At 36.0% G+C, this 19,119-nt stretch overlaps 2 protein-coding genes across 2 annotated transcripts in view; both read left to right on the forward strand.

The window, feature by feature from the left end:
- LOC117334197 (ras GTPase-activating protein 1-like) overlaps window positions 1-6,697 on the forward strand; it is a 34,932-nt gene extending 28,235 nt beyond the window's left edge. The window contains exon 24 of the mRNA XM_033893683.1: window positions 171-6,697. Within this exon, the coding sequence (XP_033749574.1) occupies window positions 171-239 (69 nt within the window). The 3' untranslated portion in view covers window positions 240-6,697. The remainder of the gene's footprint in view (window positions 1-170) is intronic.
- A 1,961-nt stretch (window positions 6,698-8,658) lies between these two features.
- LOC117335231 (mannosyl phosphorylinositol ceramide synthase CSH1-like) lies at window positions 8,659-11,122 on the forward strand. The gene is made up of 2 exons (XM_033895221.1): window positions 8,659-8,787; window positions 9,492-11,122. The coding sequence occupies exons 1-2, from the start codon at window positions 8,747-8,749 to the stop codon at window positions 10,546-10,548; spliced, it is 1,098 nt and encodes a 365-aa protein (XP_033751112.1). The 5' UTR covers window positions 8,659-8,746; the 3' UTR covers window positions 10,549-11,122.
- The last annotated feature ends 7,997 nt before the right edge of the window (window positions 11,123-19,119 follow it).

Raw genomic sequence — 19,119 nt, forward strand, 5'->3', positions numbered from 1 at the left:
AAAGCTCATATAGATTTCTTTTTCTTTTGGAAAATAACTAACGAGAGTGAAAGAGATACCATAACAACAGGTACTTGATATGTGACCTCTATTTCTCCCTAAAATTACACTTGTGTTATCAGTGGAATGTAATCTTGCTGAACTTTTATATGTGTACCTTTTGTTTTCAGACATCACTCAAGCAGCTGGTGGCAGTCGCAGAAATTTTATCCGACCACAAAAAGCGCTACATGACATGACATCTGTTCTCATTGACTACTCGTCTTCATTATCACTTCCTTTGTTTCAAGTTGGCTAGGGACTGGATCTCCCTTCTTGATATTCATTTTCATTCACTTGGACATTTCTTGTTGGCCAATTTTGTCATGTGGCTGACATACAAAACAGCTTGTAAAGAAGCTGGATTTCAAAATACGTGACTCATGGTGGAACACTATAAATAGATTTTGTAGGATTTATCAAAAGGGAAATTTCAGTGTTTCCATCGCTGATGAATTTGTGGAGTGAACAGATATGGTGGTCGCATTGGATATTTATTACCAAGTTTCTTGTGTTGGTACACCTACAGTGTTCTTACAGCATAATGAAAATTTGACTAGAATTGGAGGAAGGTGATTGAGTGACACTTCTACAAAGTGGATTTTCTGTTATTTTCACAAGTTGTAACACTATAAACACATTATTATGTGGTAGATTGTGTGATCGCGACAGTCAGCCAGACAGGGTCCAGTGCCTTTAAATCTTAATAACAAAGATGTTTGATTAGGTTTGTTCTGTCGGACCTGGTTGGTTGAAGTTCCCTGGAGTAGATCTGGTATCCATTATCACGGGGAAGATTGGGGATCTATCTGACCAGCGGGAATCTTCCTCAATATTATTGCCTTGATTGACTCTCCTTGAGTAACACCTATATTCACAATTGTCTTGAAGACCAAGTATGGATGACAAATAATTTATTTTGGGGACACATATGATCTGATTGGCTGACAGTTGAAGAAAATACAAATTTGAATTGGATCAATGAGATTCCCTGTACACACATCTGTTCACGATTGGTCGATAGATACACAGGCCAGTTTAGTATTGATAGAGAAAGGTGACTTTATGATTATATATTATATGAATGAAAGAAATGGGTGAAAGTGAACAAGCCAAGTTAGAAATAAATCATTTACAAAACTTGGTATTTGGGGAAAAAATTGAAACTGCATAGTGACTTTCGTCTGAGTAACATTAAATGTGTGTAAAAGTATTTTATGAAAATCTTATCTTGTCAAAACATATATTTATCGTCACCTTGTATAATCAAAGATTTCTTTTTATAACACCATGTATCATCTTTTAGAGAAAAAAATCTGCATTATATTTGAGCTTTGATGTTGATTGAAAAGAAAAATATTAAATTTGATTAATTTTTTATACAGAATTGATCTGACATTCAGCTGATGTGTGGTATTTAGCCACCCAGGTCAGTTCCAGTAAACATACAATCAAGTAATTTTGCATTCAGAGGATGTGATCCCCAAGTCATTTACTGGGGTCAAACCCATGGGTTAAATATTTCATTCTTGGTCATAGGAATGGGTCAAGCCCCTACAATCCCTGCAATAAACCCACCCTGTCTTTGAGCGAAAATTAATGTATGGTTACCTGGGCATATTATCAGATGGTGGGCTATTCAAATCGCCCTGCGTCCAAGGTCCGTTGTCTGTCTGTCGTCCCTCCGTCATCTGTCTGTCTGTCTGTAAACAATTCTTGTTATCGCTATTTCTTGAAAAGCACTGGAGGGATTTTCCTCAAACTTTATATGAAGGTCCCCCTTGATCCCTAGTTGTGCCCATCAAATTTAGATTTTTGATCAGAAAAATAAAATGGCAGACAGATGGCCATCTTTGATTTTAATAATTGAAGTTTTTATCGTCGTTTCTTGAAAAGAACTACAGAGATACTCCTCAAACTTCATGTGTAGGTTTCCCTTGGTCCCTAGTTGTGCCTATTGAATTATGATTTTTTATCAGAAAAAGAATATGGCCGCGACAGGCGGCCATCTTTTATTTTGAGAATTGAAATTTGTTATAGCTATTTCTTGAAAAGGACTGGAGAGATGTCTCTCAAACTTCACATGTAGGTTCCGCTGTGGGTTCCACTGTGGGTTCCGTTGTGGTTTCCGCTGTGGTTTCCGCTGTGGGTTCCGCATGTAGGTTCCACATGTGGGCTCCACTGTGGGTTCCACATGTAGGTTCCACTGTAGGTTCCACTTGTTCATGTTATCAGATTATTAAAGAAGAAAAAAGGAAAAAATAGACAGATGATCAGTCTGACAGAACCAATAAAGATCATTCAATGGTGGGCACCAAGATCCCTCTGAAAGAAACTATTTAAAATTCAAGTGGAAAAAATGGAAGTTGAAAAAAGTGTATTCTCTTTAATTGATTCTGCTGTTCACCATTTGATGGTTTTTTTTTTAATTTTTATTCCTGAAATTTTGAAAGATTGCTTAACTAGACCAATCAACAACAAAGCACAAATACCATGTAGGTTCAGTTTTTGTAGCACTTATCCATTTGAAAAAAGATCCATCTTCAAAATGATATAATATTTGTCTAAACTTGTCATAATCTAACCTAGAATCGTGTTAATTTAAAAGTCTAGATGTATTAATAGGTGTTTTATAAGGGGAAAAGATTTTTTTTTTTTTTAGAAATATTTTTCAGATTTATCTGATATGAACAATAGTGGAGATGATTTCTGGACAGTAAAGCATTTGTACAAGAGTTATTGGGTATAAAGAGATAATGATGAAAAATTCATCTGATCTGTTTTACTGATTTATGTATGAATTCTTATATCATCAAGCATGTTTTGCCCTTTCAGTTGGTGTAGATATTTTGATTTTCATCTTTTGTTGAACATTCCTGCATCTCTCAGCTGGAAAATGTATCAAATATGATTAAGCAACATTTGAAGTCTTATACACCATTTGATAGCTTTATACTAAGCTTGGAAAACAAATACAAATTTCAACATTTCTTATATTTCATGTTTTTTTGTTTTGTTTTTTACTTATCCATATTTAGGTATTAAGTACATATTTTTACAGCGCAGGGCATGCAGTTTGGGCTGAATGTTTTTTAATGTCAGCTGAATTAGGTATCAGAAAATCATTTTCTGAAATGAAGAGCACATAGAAAATAAGTAATGTTCAGTATTTGTATATAGACAGTGATAGACATATTTATTTGTCAGATTTTTTTTTACAGTTTTGAATGAAACAGAAAATTCTTCATGTTATAGATATACCTATCTATATATTTAAGCATTTTATATACATGTACAATACATTAATGTCTGGTTGATATAATAACTTAATAGTGGTTGTCAAATTCTAAGGTTTGGGTAAACAGAATTTCATTTCCTCTTAATAATTCTTCCTAAACTGGATAACAAGGTTTTGCTGAATGTCAGCTGCCTGAATGCTATTCTTTTCTAAGTATTTGAGACTGAGAAAATTAGATATCTCTGAAATGGGATCACTTTCTAAACACAGGCTCTGTTGCATCAAGATTACATAGCTTAATGTCTGTAGTAATGTCAGTTACATTTGATTTTCAAAATGACTAGATTTTTTTAGATTGAACACAAAAGAGACATCATAAGAACAGAAATAGAAACAATTCAAAACTCAATTTGAAAAGAAAAAATAATTTGGCTTAAGGTTAAATGTTTTGTCCTTTCTAAAAGAAGCCAAGTGACTGCTAATTTGAATTTAGTACATCAATTGCTTATAAAATGCTCATATAATAAAATATGCTAGAACTGATATAAACAAATTTGAAAGGGTGCACAATTGTCATGTACAAAAATCAGTGACATGTATACAATATTTGAACATTGAAAGCGGTCATACAGTAATTCTACTCCAATTATTTTAAAGGAAAGTAACTTGAGACAGATCTGAGGTATAGCGTGAAACAATATACAGCTTTAAGAAAGCAGGATATTTAAATTTGACACCTAGGACATCATATAGCTAGTAAACTGATGCAAACTTGAGATGAGAACAAAAGTGCTGGACAAAATCATCAGATTGATCAGTTTTCAGATGTTACTACTGTAGTTTTCAAAAGTTTACAAAATCTATATTGTTATATTGCATATATAGCTTTAAGAGGGTCAGATATGTGTGGTACAGTGTGTGCTTGTGTGTACTGTGTGTATGGTAAGGTTGTAGAGAGTGTTGATAGATAGCCAAGGTTCTTACTAAACTATTCTTTGGTCCTGATGAATTATCTGTGTAGGGTTTCCATGTATTTTCTGTTATGTGTAAAGAGAATTATTCCTGTTTCAGTTCTTCATTTAGGTCACAAAAATGAAATTCTTATGGTAATACAATGTAATGCAGTTTTTAATGCTACATATTGTGTAAGGCAGTTTGGTTAACGTTGTGTTTAACATTTTGAGTGATTTTTTTAAAGTAAACTTTTATGCATGGATCATTCTTGATTTTATCAAAATTTGATAAGATTTAGAAATAAGTTTCATATGAATTAAAGTCATCATAAAACTGCAAAATCTTTTGGAAATATGAGTGTTGATCTGCCATGATATGGAATTTATAGTTGTTATGAATGGCAGAGCTTTGTAGACAACTATAACATTGTGTAAACACTTTAAATATCATAGCATGGCACTTCAAAACTTAAAAGTGAGTTTAACGATAGATCTATTTTACTTGGTGTTGAGGTCTCCTCCAGAAATATTGTGTGTCAACTCCACTTGGTATGGCCATGTATATATACACCAGAAAATGTATGGAATCCCTGATCGGATATTGGTCGTTAGAGTCCTGGCTATCATATGATGGTGCTATTTTCAATGTTTGTTTTATATATATATATATATATAGATATCTAAGAAGCAGATAGTTCTTACAGATGAAAATTTCTCCACAGGTTTCTGTGACAAATGACCTTTTTCTGTTAGATAGATTCTAATGTATTTGATGAATCTTTTAAACTGTCTCGTGTGTTAGCCTGAAGAGGTTCCCTACATGGTGCAGGGGAAGAACTTTCTCTCTTTGTTGGTAATCAACAGTCACTTTATATAAAGCTATTATGTACCATATAAAAAAAAACTTGATTATATACTGTATTTGTTTAAGACTTAAGTTCATAGGTTTGTAGAAAGTTAAAACATGTTATTGAAATGTAACTTATGTGGTGGTTACTGGTATGTTTTGCTTTGCTCACATCACAAAGATTTTAACTGACTTTAGTAATTAGCTGATGTCACCAGATGTACCAAAAATCAAACTCTGCTGTGTAAGTGATGGAATTCATAGGTGCGTAGTTTTAATGTATTTACAAATAAATATTTAAATTTGATAACAGGTTTATGGAGGAAAATACATTTTGGTGCAATATTGTACAACATAAGAAATCATGTGCTTGGGAAAAGTCATTGTCGGTAACCCAAGTAGTGTTGTTACCCTAGGGAGAAGTCATTGCCGGTAACCCACAGTAGTGTTGTTACCCTAGGGAGAAGTCATTGTCAGTAACCCACAGTAGTGTTGTTACCCTAGAGAGAAGTCATTGTCGGTAACCCACAGTAGTGTTGTTACCCTAGGGAGAAGTCATTGTCGGTAACCCAAGTAGTGTTGTTACCCTAGGGAGAAGTCATTGTCAGTAACCCACGGTAGTGTCGTTACCCTAGGGAGAAGTCATTGTCGGTAACCCAAGGTAGTGTCGTTACCCTAGGGAGAAGTCATTGTCGGTAACCCACAGTAGTGTTGTTACCCTAGGGAGAAGTCATTGTCGGTAACCCACGGTAGTGTCATTACCCTAGGGAGAAGTCATTGTCAGTAACCCACGGTAGTGTCGTTACCCTAGGGAGAAGTCATTGTCAGTAACCCACGGTAGTGTTGTTACCCTAGGGAGAAGTCATTGTCGGTAACCCAAGTAGTGTCGTTACACTAGGGAGAAGTCATTGTCAGTAACCCACGGTAGTGTCGTTACACTAGGGAGAAGTCATTGTCAGTAACCCACGGTAGTGTCGTTACACTAGGGAGAAGTCATTGTCGGTAACCCACAGTAGTGTCGTTACCCTAGGGAGAAGTCATTTTTGGGAACCCACAGTATTGTCGTTACACTAGGGAGAAGGCATTGTCGGAAACCTACGGTAGTTTTGTTACATTTCAGTATGATTGAAAATGGGTCACAGACAATGAGGAGAAATCGAAGCTAAGCCATTCTCGATATATTGCTGTGCAAGCTAAAACTACCAAATTTTCATGAAAAGTAACAATTAAAAAAGTTTTAACTGAAATGCTATAATCTGCTTCAAAATTTGACTGTTATATATGGACTCTCGATGACTTAAGAATTAATTTTCTATCTCTAGATGCTTTTTCATAAGAATTCAAAAGAAAAAAACTCTAGTATGAACACCAGGGTAAAAGTTTTTATAAGGTTTACTTGAAATGTGAAATGGATGTTACTTTGAGTAATTTTTTTTACAGATGTATTGATAGGTTGTTAAGAAAGTATTTATTTTGACAATTTAAGATCATGGCAAAAATTAATTCTGACAAAATCAATATGTAAAAATTGTAAATTTTTTTGTTTCCCTCCAATTTGATATTGGCGAAAACCACATCTAACTGTAGTTGTTTTATGAAATAAATAATATTGAATATGTTTTATTTGAGTTGTTCATCTTTATGCATTAATTATCACAATGTGAGCTAATATGGTTGCTTTGAATCTATCGTAAGTCAGACTATTTCTATAATACAATGAGACATAGTCAGGATATTTCTATAATACCATGAGACATAGTCAGGATATTTCTACTTGTTTATTGCATGTGAACAGTCGCGTTCATGTTGAGGCAGTGTCTTCATGTAGTAGTTACCTCACTGAGTAACATACAGGAGGCCTATCACACGCTGCTGAAAACAACCAGCCTGAAAGTCTTGCCCAAAGACACAACCATGACAACACAGGATGATCAACCCACTCACCAAGGATCTTTACCAGAGTTGTCTTGTATAATGCTCTAGCTCCACAGTCCTGGCTATTGATGACTCCACTATACTTTTCTAGGATAATAAAATGTATTCAAATGAATGAGAAACGAAGGTAAATCTGCCAAAACCTTTTCTAGAAATTTAATAGATTGGCAGGATGACATCAAATTATTGAAAATAAATGACCTTGACCTACTTGGAAGTTCACATAGGAATAATCTCATCCGTTGTTCCAAAAGGTTTGAAGTCATGATATTTGGCTGATAACAGTAAAACCAAGAGTTCCAGTAGTGAATTAGGTACATTGGCACTCACCTGGCCAGTTTTACCTATGTTTGACCTTTTTAGGTGACCTGAGAGGAAGTCTCAAAAGACCCATTCTAATCACCTTTTGTCCATTGTTGTTGGTCTTCTGTCCATTAACAATTTACAATTTTGACTTCTTCTCGATAACCAAGAGGCATAGAGACCTGATATTGGACCTATAGATGTTTGGGTGAACGGCTATAACAGATAGTTCAAATCAATGACCTTGACCTTCATTCAAGGTCACAGAGGTCAAATATGCTAATATCTCTAAATTACTTTTTCTCACTAAGCAAGAGGTCCAGAGACCTGATATTGAGCCTTTAGCATGCTGGGGTGAACAACATTGGCCTCAAATTCAAGGTCACAGGAATCAAATCTGAAAAATTGACCTCAAATTCAAGGTCACAGGAATCAAATCTGCAATAAAAATATATCAAAACTTGGGGGCCGTTAAGGCCAGTGAGCCTCTTGTCTTCTTTCAAAGTGTAAAAATGGAATACATGGTGGTCTAGCTTGCACAATGAAGTGCCAATGTGAAACTTGTGGTAATTTGAGAAAGATCTCTTATGTATTTGTAGGAGTTGGATCCACTAGTCTTGATTCCCAAATGTAAGTTTAAAATCAATTCAGTATCAACAGCTTAAAAGGATAAATATATTGGTGCTCTCAAGTGCAGCAAGTCTTACAAATACAAATATGAAACAATTTGTATGATTAAATATCATATTTAGATTTGTAGGCCTATATATGTTAACAAGAGGCCCAAGGGCCTTAATTAACAGTTATCTGACTCTAAATATCCTTCTACCATTATAGTATACATTCTCAATAGCAAATATGCTAATATTGTTGGTCACATGGTAGCCACCTTGCATTTTGGAATAACAACACTTGGTCAGAACCATATCTGAAGTCAGGATTATTCCAAGCAAGTTTCAGCTTAATCAGACCAGTGGAACATCAACACTGATTGATATGTGAAAAGTTTACGCACAGCGGACGGCACACAGCGACAGACAAAGCACGATAAGTGTAGGTCATCCTGAACCTTCATGACAGATGATCTTGAAAAATGAAAGTTTTTTTTTGTTTATTTTTTTTATTGAAATAGATCTAGTCTAGTTTAATATGGACTTGACCCGAAGTTTGTAGCATTTTCCCCCGATATGACAAATGTGAAAATATTCTTGACTCCACTTCCCCTTTCAATGGATAAAATAAGTTGCATGGATGGAATACACTAACTTTGATTGCTAGCTAGACAAACACTGAATTTCAATTTGTAGTCTTCAACCTATGAAGCAGAACGTAGACGTCATGTGGTTGAGTTACTTCCCTTGACAAAGTCACTTCCGTTGATGGAGAGGCCGTCTGTTGTAAATTTTAGAAAGTCAACAAGAACGTTTATGTATGCTACAAATTACTGATGTTTCATCGTCTTCATCCACTGAGTAAGTTGTCAATGTGGTGTCATCGTCTAACACCCCACGATTTTTTCTGTAACTTGGTTTAGGCAGAGACCTGTATACTTTACTCTCTGGTCCATCTCCTCTGGTCGGCTGCAGGGGGGCATCTACTCCTATACGTATATGAGGTCTTATTCCACCTGATTACATTGGTGGATATTGCGACAGCCTGTCAGAAGTTTCCTGTCGTGTAAACCTCTAATATTATTGGAGTAGGGGGCATCCTACGGTCGTCTAAAAAACACCAAACGATACAATAAGATGAAAAAACGAGTTATTTTGTGTATATATATCGGTTATATTTTGCTATGGCGTGCAAAAACCCATATGGTGTACCTATGGCGTATATTTCCCTGTGGCCGCCAAAAAGGGACTACGTATACTGTACTCCATTTCCTCAATTGGATCACTGGGGCATGTCTAGACACATCCAATCACAGGTGCATGTCTAGTTTTATATTTAAAAAAAATAGTCAGAAATACCTATATACATGTGTATATAGGTATTTCTGACTATTTTTTTAAATATCCCTCACCCTCTGAAAAGACCCTCTGCTTATATTTTTTATATACAGCATCTAATCTTTAAAAGTCAGTTCTTAGGAAACCTTGTTTGACTCTAGACGATTTTAAAGTTGTTTCTTGATCCAGATTTTCGTAAAAGGTTCAATTCCTGTCTACAATTTCAGGTTACAAGAAGGACCGATGAGGAAGATGAAGGGTTTTATTTCGGCCTTTGGTAGCCCTGGAACACTTAAAACTCTTGCTGTTGGAAATTTCCTGCTTTTTCTACTTCACTGGATCATCAAATTCGAACAAGTGCGCCTTCATGGGAATTTTCAGGACCTAGACATCCCTGTTGAAAATGGGTTTGTTCCATTAGGACTGAAGAATTATGAATCATTTCCAAATTCTGGATCCTATAGAATCCCAAAGATTATACATCAGACATGGAAAAACACAGAAATTCCAAGTAAATTCATAAACTGGATTAAAACTTGGAAAGCAAATCACCCAGACTGGGAATATTTTCTTTGGACAGATGAAAGTGCACATGCACTTATCAAAGATAAATACCCATTCCTGTTGTCAACGTTTGATAATTATTCAGAAGGTATTCGTAAAGCTGACGCCCTGCGCTACATCATTCTGTATGAATTCGGAGGTGTTTATGCTGATATGGACCTGGAAAGTTTAAAACCTATAGATCCTATGGCAAGGAAATACTCTTGTTTCATAAGTCAGGAACCATACGAACATCCGATCCTTGACGCAAATTTTGAACACTTAGTAATCAATGCTCTCATAGGTTGTCAAGCGAGGCATCCATTCATGAAGAAACTAATGGACAATTTACCTGCGTTCCGTCACATGTGGAATGTTCTTGATAGCACAGGGCCCCATTTTGTGACACTTATTTATAATGATTATCAGCAAAACAACATTTCTCCCTCTGAAGATCAGGGTGTATATCTGTCTCCTCCCGAGTACTTCTTCCCAACCATAGATCCAGCAAAACATTTCTGGTTCCGCATGCAATGTGGGAAATTCCACAAATTAAGTGATTTGCAGAAAAAAGCTTGCAAAACTCTTAAAATAAAAGGTGTGAATCGAAAGCCAACATCTGTGGCTTTCACTGATCATCACTGGATACATACATACATAGACTTCAGGGTTTCTCTCAAGGGCCCAGTCAATATTTTCCAAATTGTACCAGATGCTAAGATATATGGCAATGCTAGATAGCCTATTTTAATTCTTTGTTTTGATAACTTTATAAATAAGGAAAATATTTCATTATAATTGTTTAGTTGTTGTACATAAACATTTCTTTTAAAAAGACATAGTTTGAATATCAAAAAGTAAATATATCAATGGAATTGTCAGTGTATACGTTATAGCATATTTACTTATTTCTAATTAGGACCATGCATGATCCCAATAAGACTGTGAAAAGCATAAGCATGTTTTCTTTAATTTCTTGTGTATATGTCTGACTTCACTTGGTTGTCTTTGTGCAGGTTGAATTGTTTCTACTTAATATAATAAATAACAAACAACAGAAAATATCAGTTTAATATTTTATTTTTTCCTGTCATGTTCATACAAAAGCCTTTGACATACTGGAATACAGTACATTGATAGATTCTGTAAGATGAGTAGTTTGATGAATGATGATGTGAAAATAAGTTATTTCCCATGACAACTCTAGCTATCTCTATATATTGAGTGCCATAATCATTAGACATATATACCGTAGGTACTGATAGGAATGTCATTCATGATATCACAAATAAAGATACATCGTTCATGATATCACTATACAGATACATTGTTTGTGATATCACAAGTAATGATACAATGTTCATGATATCACTATAAAGATACATCGTTCATGATATCACTAGTAAAGATACATCATTCATGATATCACAAATAAAGATACATCATTCATGATATCACTATACAGATACATTGTTTGTGATATCACAAGTAATGATACAATGTTCATGATATCACTATAAAGATACATCGTTCATGATATCACTAGTAAAGATACATCATTCATGATATCACTAGTAAAGATACATCATTCATGATATCACTAGTAAAGATACATCATTCATGATATCACTAGTTAAGATACATCGTTTGTGATATCACTATAAAGATACATCGTTCATGATATCACTAGTAAAGATACATCATTCATGATATCACTATAAAGATACATCGTTCATGATATCACTATAAAGATACATCATTCATGATATCACTATAAAGATACATCGTTCATGATATCACTAGTAAAGATACATCATTCATGATATCACTATAAAGATACATCGTTCATGATATCACTAGTAAAGATACATCGTTAAAGATACATCGTTTGTGATATCACTAGTTAAGATACATCATTCATGATATCACTATAAAGATACATCATTCATGACATCACTAGTAAAGATACATTTATGATACCACTAGTTAAGATACATCGTTTTTGATATCACAAGTTTGCAAAAGATACTTAAACGGTATACATAAAATATTTAGACAGTAAATGACGTAACATGAATAATATATATCTCACTTTGTTTTAACAATAAACTACATTACAGTTAATACCTAAAAAGCATACATCTACCTTGTACATACACATAATGCTAACTAATCTGACCATACACTACCAGGTATCGCATATGTTTCAAGATCTGCTCATCAGCAACAGTAATACATGAAATGTGTTTCAGGCAGATTTTATCTTTGACATCAATACTAATACCAAATCCATATTATGATGTACAAGACCTTGTGTTAGATTGTCCTATAAGTTAACAAGTTCTTGTGTTGGATTGTCATTTCACAATTTAAAGATTTTCTAATTTAGGACCATTCAAATAACACAAATTTAAAAGCTTTACTATATTTACATATATATACACCATACCTTGTAATATGTCAATTGTTATCAACGGAAAAATACCCAACAAATACAAATTCATCATCTTGTTATAGGTTCCTCTTCGAGAGAATGTTTTTGGTAAAAAAAAAGAAGATTATTGAATGATAAATACAGTATTTTCTACATGATTATCTTTATACAGGTACACAACAAATTATACACAAACTTAACAGTTATAAAGTGGACATCAACACACATCTGGAAACAGACAACATCGCCTTGGTAGTGGCTGGGTAAATAAATGGTGAACTTGTCTTCTTACTGATCCAAATCAATATAAGCAATCGTTGCCAAAGGAGAATATATTCAAGCCTTTGATAAAACGACTGGATTCTATGGTTAATGTAACACTAAGAAAGATGGATGACAACAGGGTCACAGCTAGGTCGAGTCTCTTTCTGAAAGTTTTACGTGATACAATATACAGTATTACCCTGTATTACTCCAAAATCACTACATAGCTACATGTCAAAAAATATTTGTCTTCTAGTTTGGTGAGTGGGAAAATATGGCTTTAATATTTCTGTCCAAGGCACTTGTGGAAAATTCAAAATAATGAGATGAATTTGTACAACTTCTCATGATTTGGCATGAAAAAGTTGATTTCATCCAGTACTTCCTAGAATTGATCATTTGAAAAATCAACCAATGGACGGACAAATGCCAGACACGGGGCCACCAAACTTACTAAGTTAATTTGACCAAATAAGAGAAATTTTAACAACAACAACAGATATATCTGTACCCGCTCACTTGTAAAAAGTGGATAAATTTCTCGTTTAATGAAAAAGAAATTTACTCCATATATATAGCCATTTTAAATCTAATTTGTATTGGTACAACAAACATTTACAAGATTTAATGAAAATACACAACAGAATAAATATATAATCTACAGTTTTTTTCTACATTCATAAAATAATTGATACTGTCTATGGCTACCAGATAAGCTATTAACAAGGCAGGCAGTAACATATTAATCACCTAAGAAACTAGGATATGCTGTTTTTCTCAAAATATATAAAACAACGAGGACTCCCTGAGGTAGGTCTATTAAAAGTGATGTGATTTTTCTGCCTTCTCTATCTAGAAGTTATAAAAGCATCTGTTCCACAGTTTCTTAGCTTTCAATCTCGAATACATGTACATGTAACTGAATTTAAAATTAACATGCTCTGGTGTTAAAAACTTTTAAAAGTATTGATGTTTCCAAATGGTTGTTAAAAACAAATCGGGTTTCCCAGATGCTGTTGATTAAAGATTTCTGTTTTATTACAATATTATCACAATTACAATAGAGCAGTGAAAGTCACAGAGTGATTATTACCAAGTACATGTACATCATAGTTTAACAGATATAATGCTATTTTTGGTGTACATATATATTTGTTTTTTTTTTGGAATATTTCACAAGCCGCTCAGTGCAGAATATGCATTGCAGTGCCTTAATGTACAAAAGCAACCAAGGGTGTGAACTTTTACATACATTTTCTGGAACTCTCCACATCTCAATAATTAATATTTACTTTTACAAACTATTCATGTGGCTTTCATATATGCTGTAAATGTCAACTGTATGGCCTAATTGTATTGCTGGAAGGGTTTTCAGTTTATTGGCCATTGATATTTAGCAATTAAAGAAGTCACGTTAATTAGAAATGTCCCTTAAACTTCAACCTAGTTAGAATTCAGGGAGTCAAACAAATTCTGTCCAGGGTCTGTAAATGTTGGTTAGATATCATAGACTTTAAATAGAATTATCAACCTTGTGATCCTCATGTGGTCCCAACATATATAGAGCTAAAAGGAAACGAAAAAAATATTTTTTTTATTATTTACTGAAAGTCTAAAACAGATGGTTATTCTATATTCAGTGACAATGACATTTTAGTACATCAATTGTAGTACACAACACACAAAATCATTTCATGCTGAAATTACGACAGAGCTTGACAGAATAAAAATGGGGCATGTTTCTATTTTTGTACAATTATATGATTACATACTGTACAAACATTACTCTTTAAGGTTTATTTCAGTCCCGTGGTTAGGGATGGAGGGAGAGTCATGTCTGGCCCTCAGTCCTGTGGTTAGGGATGGAGGGCTAGTCATGTCCGGCCCTCAGTCCCGTGGTTAGGGATGGAGGGCTAGTCATGTCTGGCCCTCAGTCCTGTGGTTAGGGATGGAGGGCTAGTCATGTCTGGCCCTCAGTCCCGTGGTTAGGGCTAGTCATGTCCGACCCTCAGTCCTGTGGTTAGGGCTAGTCATGTCTGGCCCTCAGTCCTGTGGTTAGGGATGGAGGGCTAGTCATGTCTGGCCCTCAGTCCCGTGGTTAGGGATGGAGGGCTAGTCATGTCTGGCCCTCAGTCCCGTGGTTAGGGCTAGTCATGTCTGGCCCTCAGTCCTGTGGTTAGGGCTAGTCATGTCTGGCCCTCAGTCCTGTGGTTAGGGATGGAGGGCTAGTCATGTCTGGCCCTCAGTCCCGTGGTTAGGGCTAGTCATGTCCGACCCTCAGTCCTGTGGTTAGGGCTAGTCATGTCTGGCCCTCAGTCCCGTAGTTAGGGATGGAGGGCTAGTCATGTCTGGCCCTCAGTCCTGTGGTTAGGGCTAGTCATGTCCGGCCCTCAGTCCCGTAGTTAGGGATGGAGGGCTAGTCATGTCTGGCCCTCAGTCCCGTGGTTAGGGCTAGTCATGTCTGGCCCTCAGTCCCGTGGTTAGGGATGGAGGGAGAGTCATGTCTGGCCCTCAGTCCCGTAGTTAGGGATGGAGGGCTAGTCATGTCCGACCCTCAGTCCTGTGGTTAGGGCTAGTCATGTCCGGCCCTCAGTCCCGTAGTTAGGGATGGAGGGCTAGTCATGTCTGGCCCTCAGTCCTGTGGTTAGGGATGGAGGGCTAGTCATGTCCGGCCCTCAGTCCTGTGGTTAGGGCTAGTCATGTCTGGCCCTCAGTCCTGTGGTTAGGGCTAGTCATGTCCGGCCCTCAGTCCTGTGGTTAGGGCTAGTCATGTCCGGCCCTCAGTCCCGTGGTTAGGGATGGAGGGCTAGTCATGTCTGGCCCTCAGTCCTGTGGTTAGGGCTAGTCATGTCTGGCCCTCAGTCCTGTGGTTAGGGCTAGTCATGTCGGCCTCGTCCGTGGTTAGGGCTAGTTTATGTCCGACCCTCAGTTCCCCTGGTTAGGGTTTGTCAGTCTGGCCTCAGTCCGTGGTAGGCTAGTATGTCTGGCCCTCAGTCCTGGGGTTAGGGCTAGTCATAGTCCGGGCCCCCAGCCTTGGTTAGCTAGTAGTTGGGCCTAGTCCAGGGTAGGGATGACGTCATGTCTGGCCTCAGTCCTGTGGTTAGGGTAGTATGTTGCCTCGTCCTGTGGTTAGGGAGTCATGTCTGGCCCTCAGTCTGGTGGGATTAGGGGATGGAGGTAGTAGTCGGCCCTCAGTCCTGTGGTTAGGGGGGGCTAGTAATGCCCCCCCCTCAGCCTGTGGTTAGGGCTGAGGCTAGTCATGCTCTGGCCTCAGTCCGTGGTTAGGCATGGAGGTTATGCGTCATGTCTTGGCCTCAGTCCCGTGGTTAGGGCTAGTCATGTCTGGCCCTCAGTCCTGTGGTTAGGGATGGAGGGCTAGTCATGTCTGGCCCTCAGTCCCGTGGTTAGGGCTAGTCATGTCTGGCCCTCAGTCCCTGTGGTTAGGGATGGAGGGCTAGTCATGTCTGGCCCTCAGTCCTGTGGTTAGGGATGGAGGGAGAGTCATGTCCGGCCCTCAGTCCCGTGGTTAGGGATGGAGGGAGAGTCATGTCCAGCCCTCAGTCCTGTGGTTAGGGCTAGTCATGTCCGGCCCTCAGTCCTGTGGTTAGGGATGGAGGGAGAGTCATGTCCAGCCCTCAGTCCTGTGGTTAGGGATGGAGGGTGAGTCATATGTCCGAGCCTATCAGTGCTCTAAAATGCTTACTTCTATCAGAAGACAGACAGGGTAGGAATATTGATTAGGGCAGGGACATCTGTCAATTCTAACATCAATATCTAAAATATTTAATATATTTTCAAATTATATATATAAATGTATGTATATAGATGCTTCATCAGCAGATACACAGATGAGAAATGGGACGAAACTGAATTGCAATGAGATGAAGGTCATGAATATGACAGAGCTAGAAGATAATGATGATTCCCTGTTCGATGTTTAGACCCCATCCTTGTATAACAAGATTCCAACCATGTGTGAACAGACCTTGCTTCTGTATAACATATGTCTCATGATTCCCATCCCCATTCTATATCGGGGTAATTATGGCCCTGCCTCGGCATAACAAGGCCCTGCTCTTGCAAAGCCAAGAAATAGTTATGAATATTGAGCAATTGTATTATGCATATTTTCCGTGGAGTACTGAACATCTGAACACATAAGGAGAAAAAAAATCAGATATTGTTTGATTCATTTTCTCATTTCAAATTAGATCACATTTTGGTATATATTGTTTTTTAAAAATCTCCAAATCAATTTGAATTAGATTATGTACAATACTGGTAGTTTACAGAATATTTACAATTGATGTTGTACAAAATGTAAAGGAAATCATGATATTGAAATGTATAGAAAACATGGATTTCATACATAAAATAGTTGTTTTATATTTTAACAAAGCCATTTACATAAATATATTGTATTTATACTCCATTCATTTCTCTATGTACAACACTAAAGTGTTAATTTAATGTCACAAAATATTTTACTCCACAATGCACACATTAAGCTAAAATTAGTAAAATGATAGATTTCCCTTCATTTGTGTATGAATTAATTGAAAGAATAATCAATTTCTGAAATGATCAATTAAGCTATATAAAAATACTCACAATGTTTGCTACGTAACAAAGAGATTTGGCATAAATTTCCAGCCGTCTTGATACATAGACTGTGGGTTAAAAATTTGTACCAAGTCCCTGAGCTAAATACTTCCTTGGCTATTTTAGCTAGAAATCCTCTAAATGTGTACCTTACAAACAACCATTAGCACCACACTGGTATATGATTTAAAAAAAAAAAAAAATAAATCCGAGACACCTTTCTCCTTGTCATTGGAATTAACCAATATTGAGTGTAAAGAATATATATTTCATGATGTTTATATAGGCCGTTCAGGATATAGAGGATACTGAATGGTTTCAAGTTAAATATAGAATATATTTCATGAGTATGACAGAATATTGATATTTGCAGGAGTGAGAAGCACGGGTGAAAAATATCAAAATATTCTGTCATATGAGAGAAATATATGTTACATCAAAAGGGAAACCATTCAATTTTCTTTTTATTGCATTTTACATACTTATAAACAAAATTAAAAACATCGAAAAAATTAATTTTGTGAAAAAGTGCAGGAATCAGTAACATAATTCATAACGTCATCTTTTTGTGTTGTTTCTCCAAGCCAGCTTTAAAAGGACTGATCAATGCAATTTATGCGTTTTCTGCTGTTAACGGAGTATCTGTGCATGCATAGCTAACGTCAAGTAATTTTTTTTTATCAAAAACCTGTCTGAATATTTCAGAAATACAGCAAAATAACCAATTTGTCTATCTTTGCTTTGATAGGAAAAATCGGCAAGTTTCAATGAGGTGAATAAAAAGGATTGCACTGATTGGTCAAAAACGAAAAACGTATACATTGTATTTTCACTGCAAAACTTATTTTTTAACTGCAAATTCTTATATTTTCAATGCAAAATCTTTTAATTCATTGCTCATCGCTGCAGTGGAAAAATAAGTTTGAAAAAAATTTCTATATTTTACAGGCAAAAAATGCAATAAAAAGATTTAGTGTCAATCTTACCATAAATGATCCTAGTGTTTATTTGGCCTTTGGGTACAAAATGCTCATATTATACCTCTAAGTTCTTATGAATTACAACCCCTTATGAGTTACGACCCCTTATGAAATACAGGGTCTTTCAGTGTAATTTGCTGTGTGTGCTTGCTGCTGGTAGAAACCGTCTATATTGAGGTTTCTGATGCTGTATGTCACATTTAAATGAGGTGGCACCAACACAGGATGCCTGACTAAGGACTTTGAATCTCAAAAAAGTCTTTGCTCTATTCTACTACAAAAAAATTGTATCAAATTCTTATTAAATTTTTTTAATTAATATGACCACTACACAACAGGACATTCTTGCTGACAGGTATACATATTGTATGCATGATAATTTGTGCGCATGCATACCTCGGATACCCAGGTCCCTGTGCTGTTTGATTACATACCTTGGATACCCAGGTCCCTTGCTGTTTGATTACAATCAGCACACAGAATGTAGTGTGTTCTATGTCTTTTGTGTTTCTTTTTTTGAAACTCTTTGAAAGTACATTTACATCATTGAAAAGTAGCATATATCCTTAAATGAAAAAGCCATGCAGACATCCAATGATTGTTGCTGATGTTTGGTATATAAATAGATTACCATAAAAGGAATGTTTCATTGTAAAAGGAATAAAAAAGTGGGACTATAATAATTTGACGTATAAAAATATTGCCACACACTATCATACTAATATCAAATACCAAGAGTTGGAATATATATAGTTCCTTCACATTACTCCAACACAAAACAAAACAAATGACATAAATAACTATAAACTATTTGGTATATTTTGTATGTATCAATACTAGTAACTAATGGGCCAGTTTTTACTGCCAGCAGATAAAAAAAGCACCGCTTCACCATATTGCTCATCTTAAATGGCAATAAAAAGCTTCAAGATGTAACACTTCAGAGTATTATAATTCAGTATGACACAGCCAAATATTGCCATACAGATAAACAGCTGTGCCAATTAGATTTTGTCTGTTTCAAATTGATAT

This window comes from Pecten maximus, chromosome 9, assembly GCF_902652985.1.
Source record: "Pecten maximus chromosome 9, xPecMax1.1, whole genome shotgun sequence".
NCBI lineage: Eukaryota > Metazoa > Mollusca > Bivalvia > Pectinida > Pectinidae > Pecten > Pecten maximus.

Excerpts from the sequence above, each read along its gene's own strand:
- LOC117335231 (XM_033895221.1), top strand. The coding sequence starts at position 8,747 with ATGCTACAAATTACTGATGTTTCATCGTCTTCATCCACTGA. Across the intron at positions 8,788-9,491 it reads TCATCGTCTTCATCCACTGA|GTTACAAGAAGGACCGATGA; the intron begins GTAAGTTGTCAA and ends CTACAATTTCAG.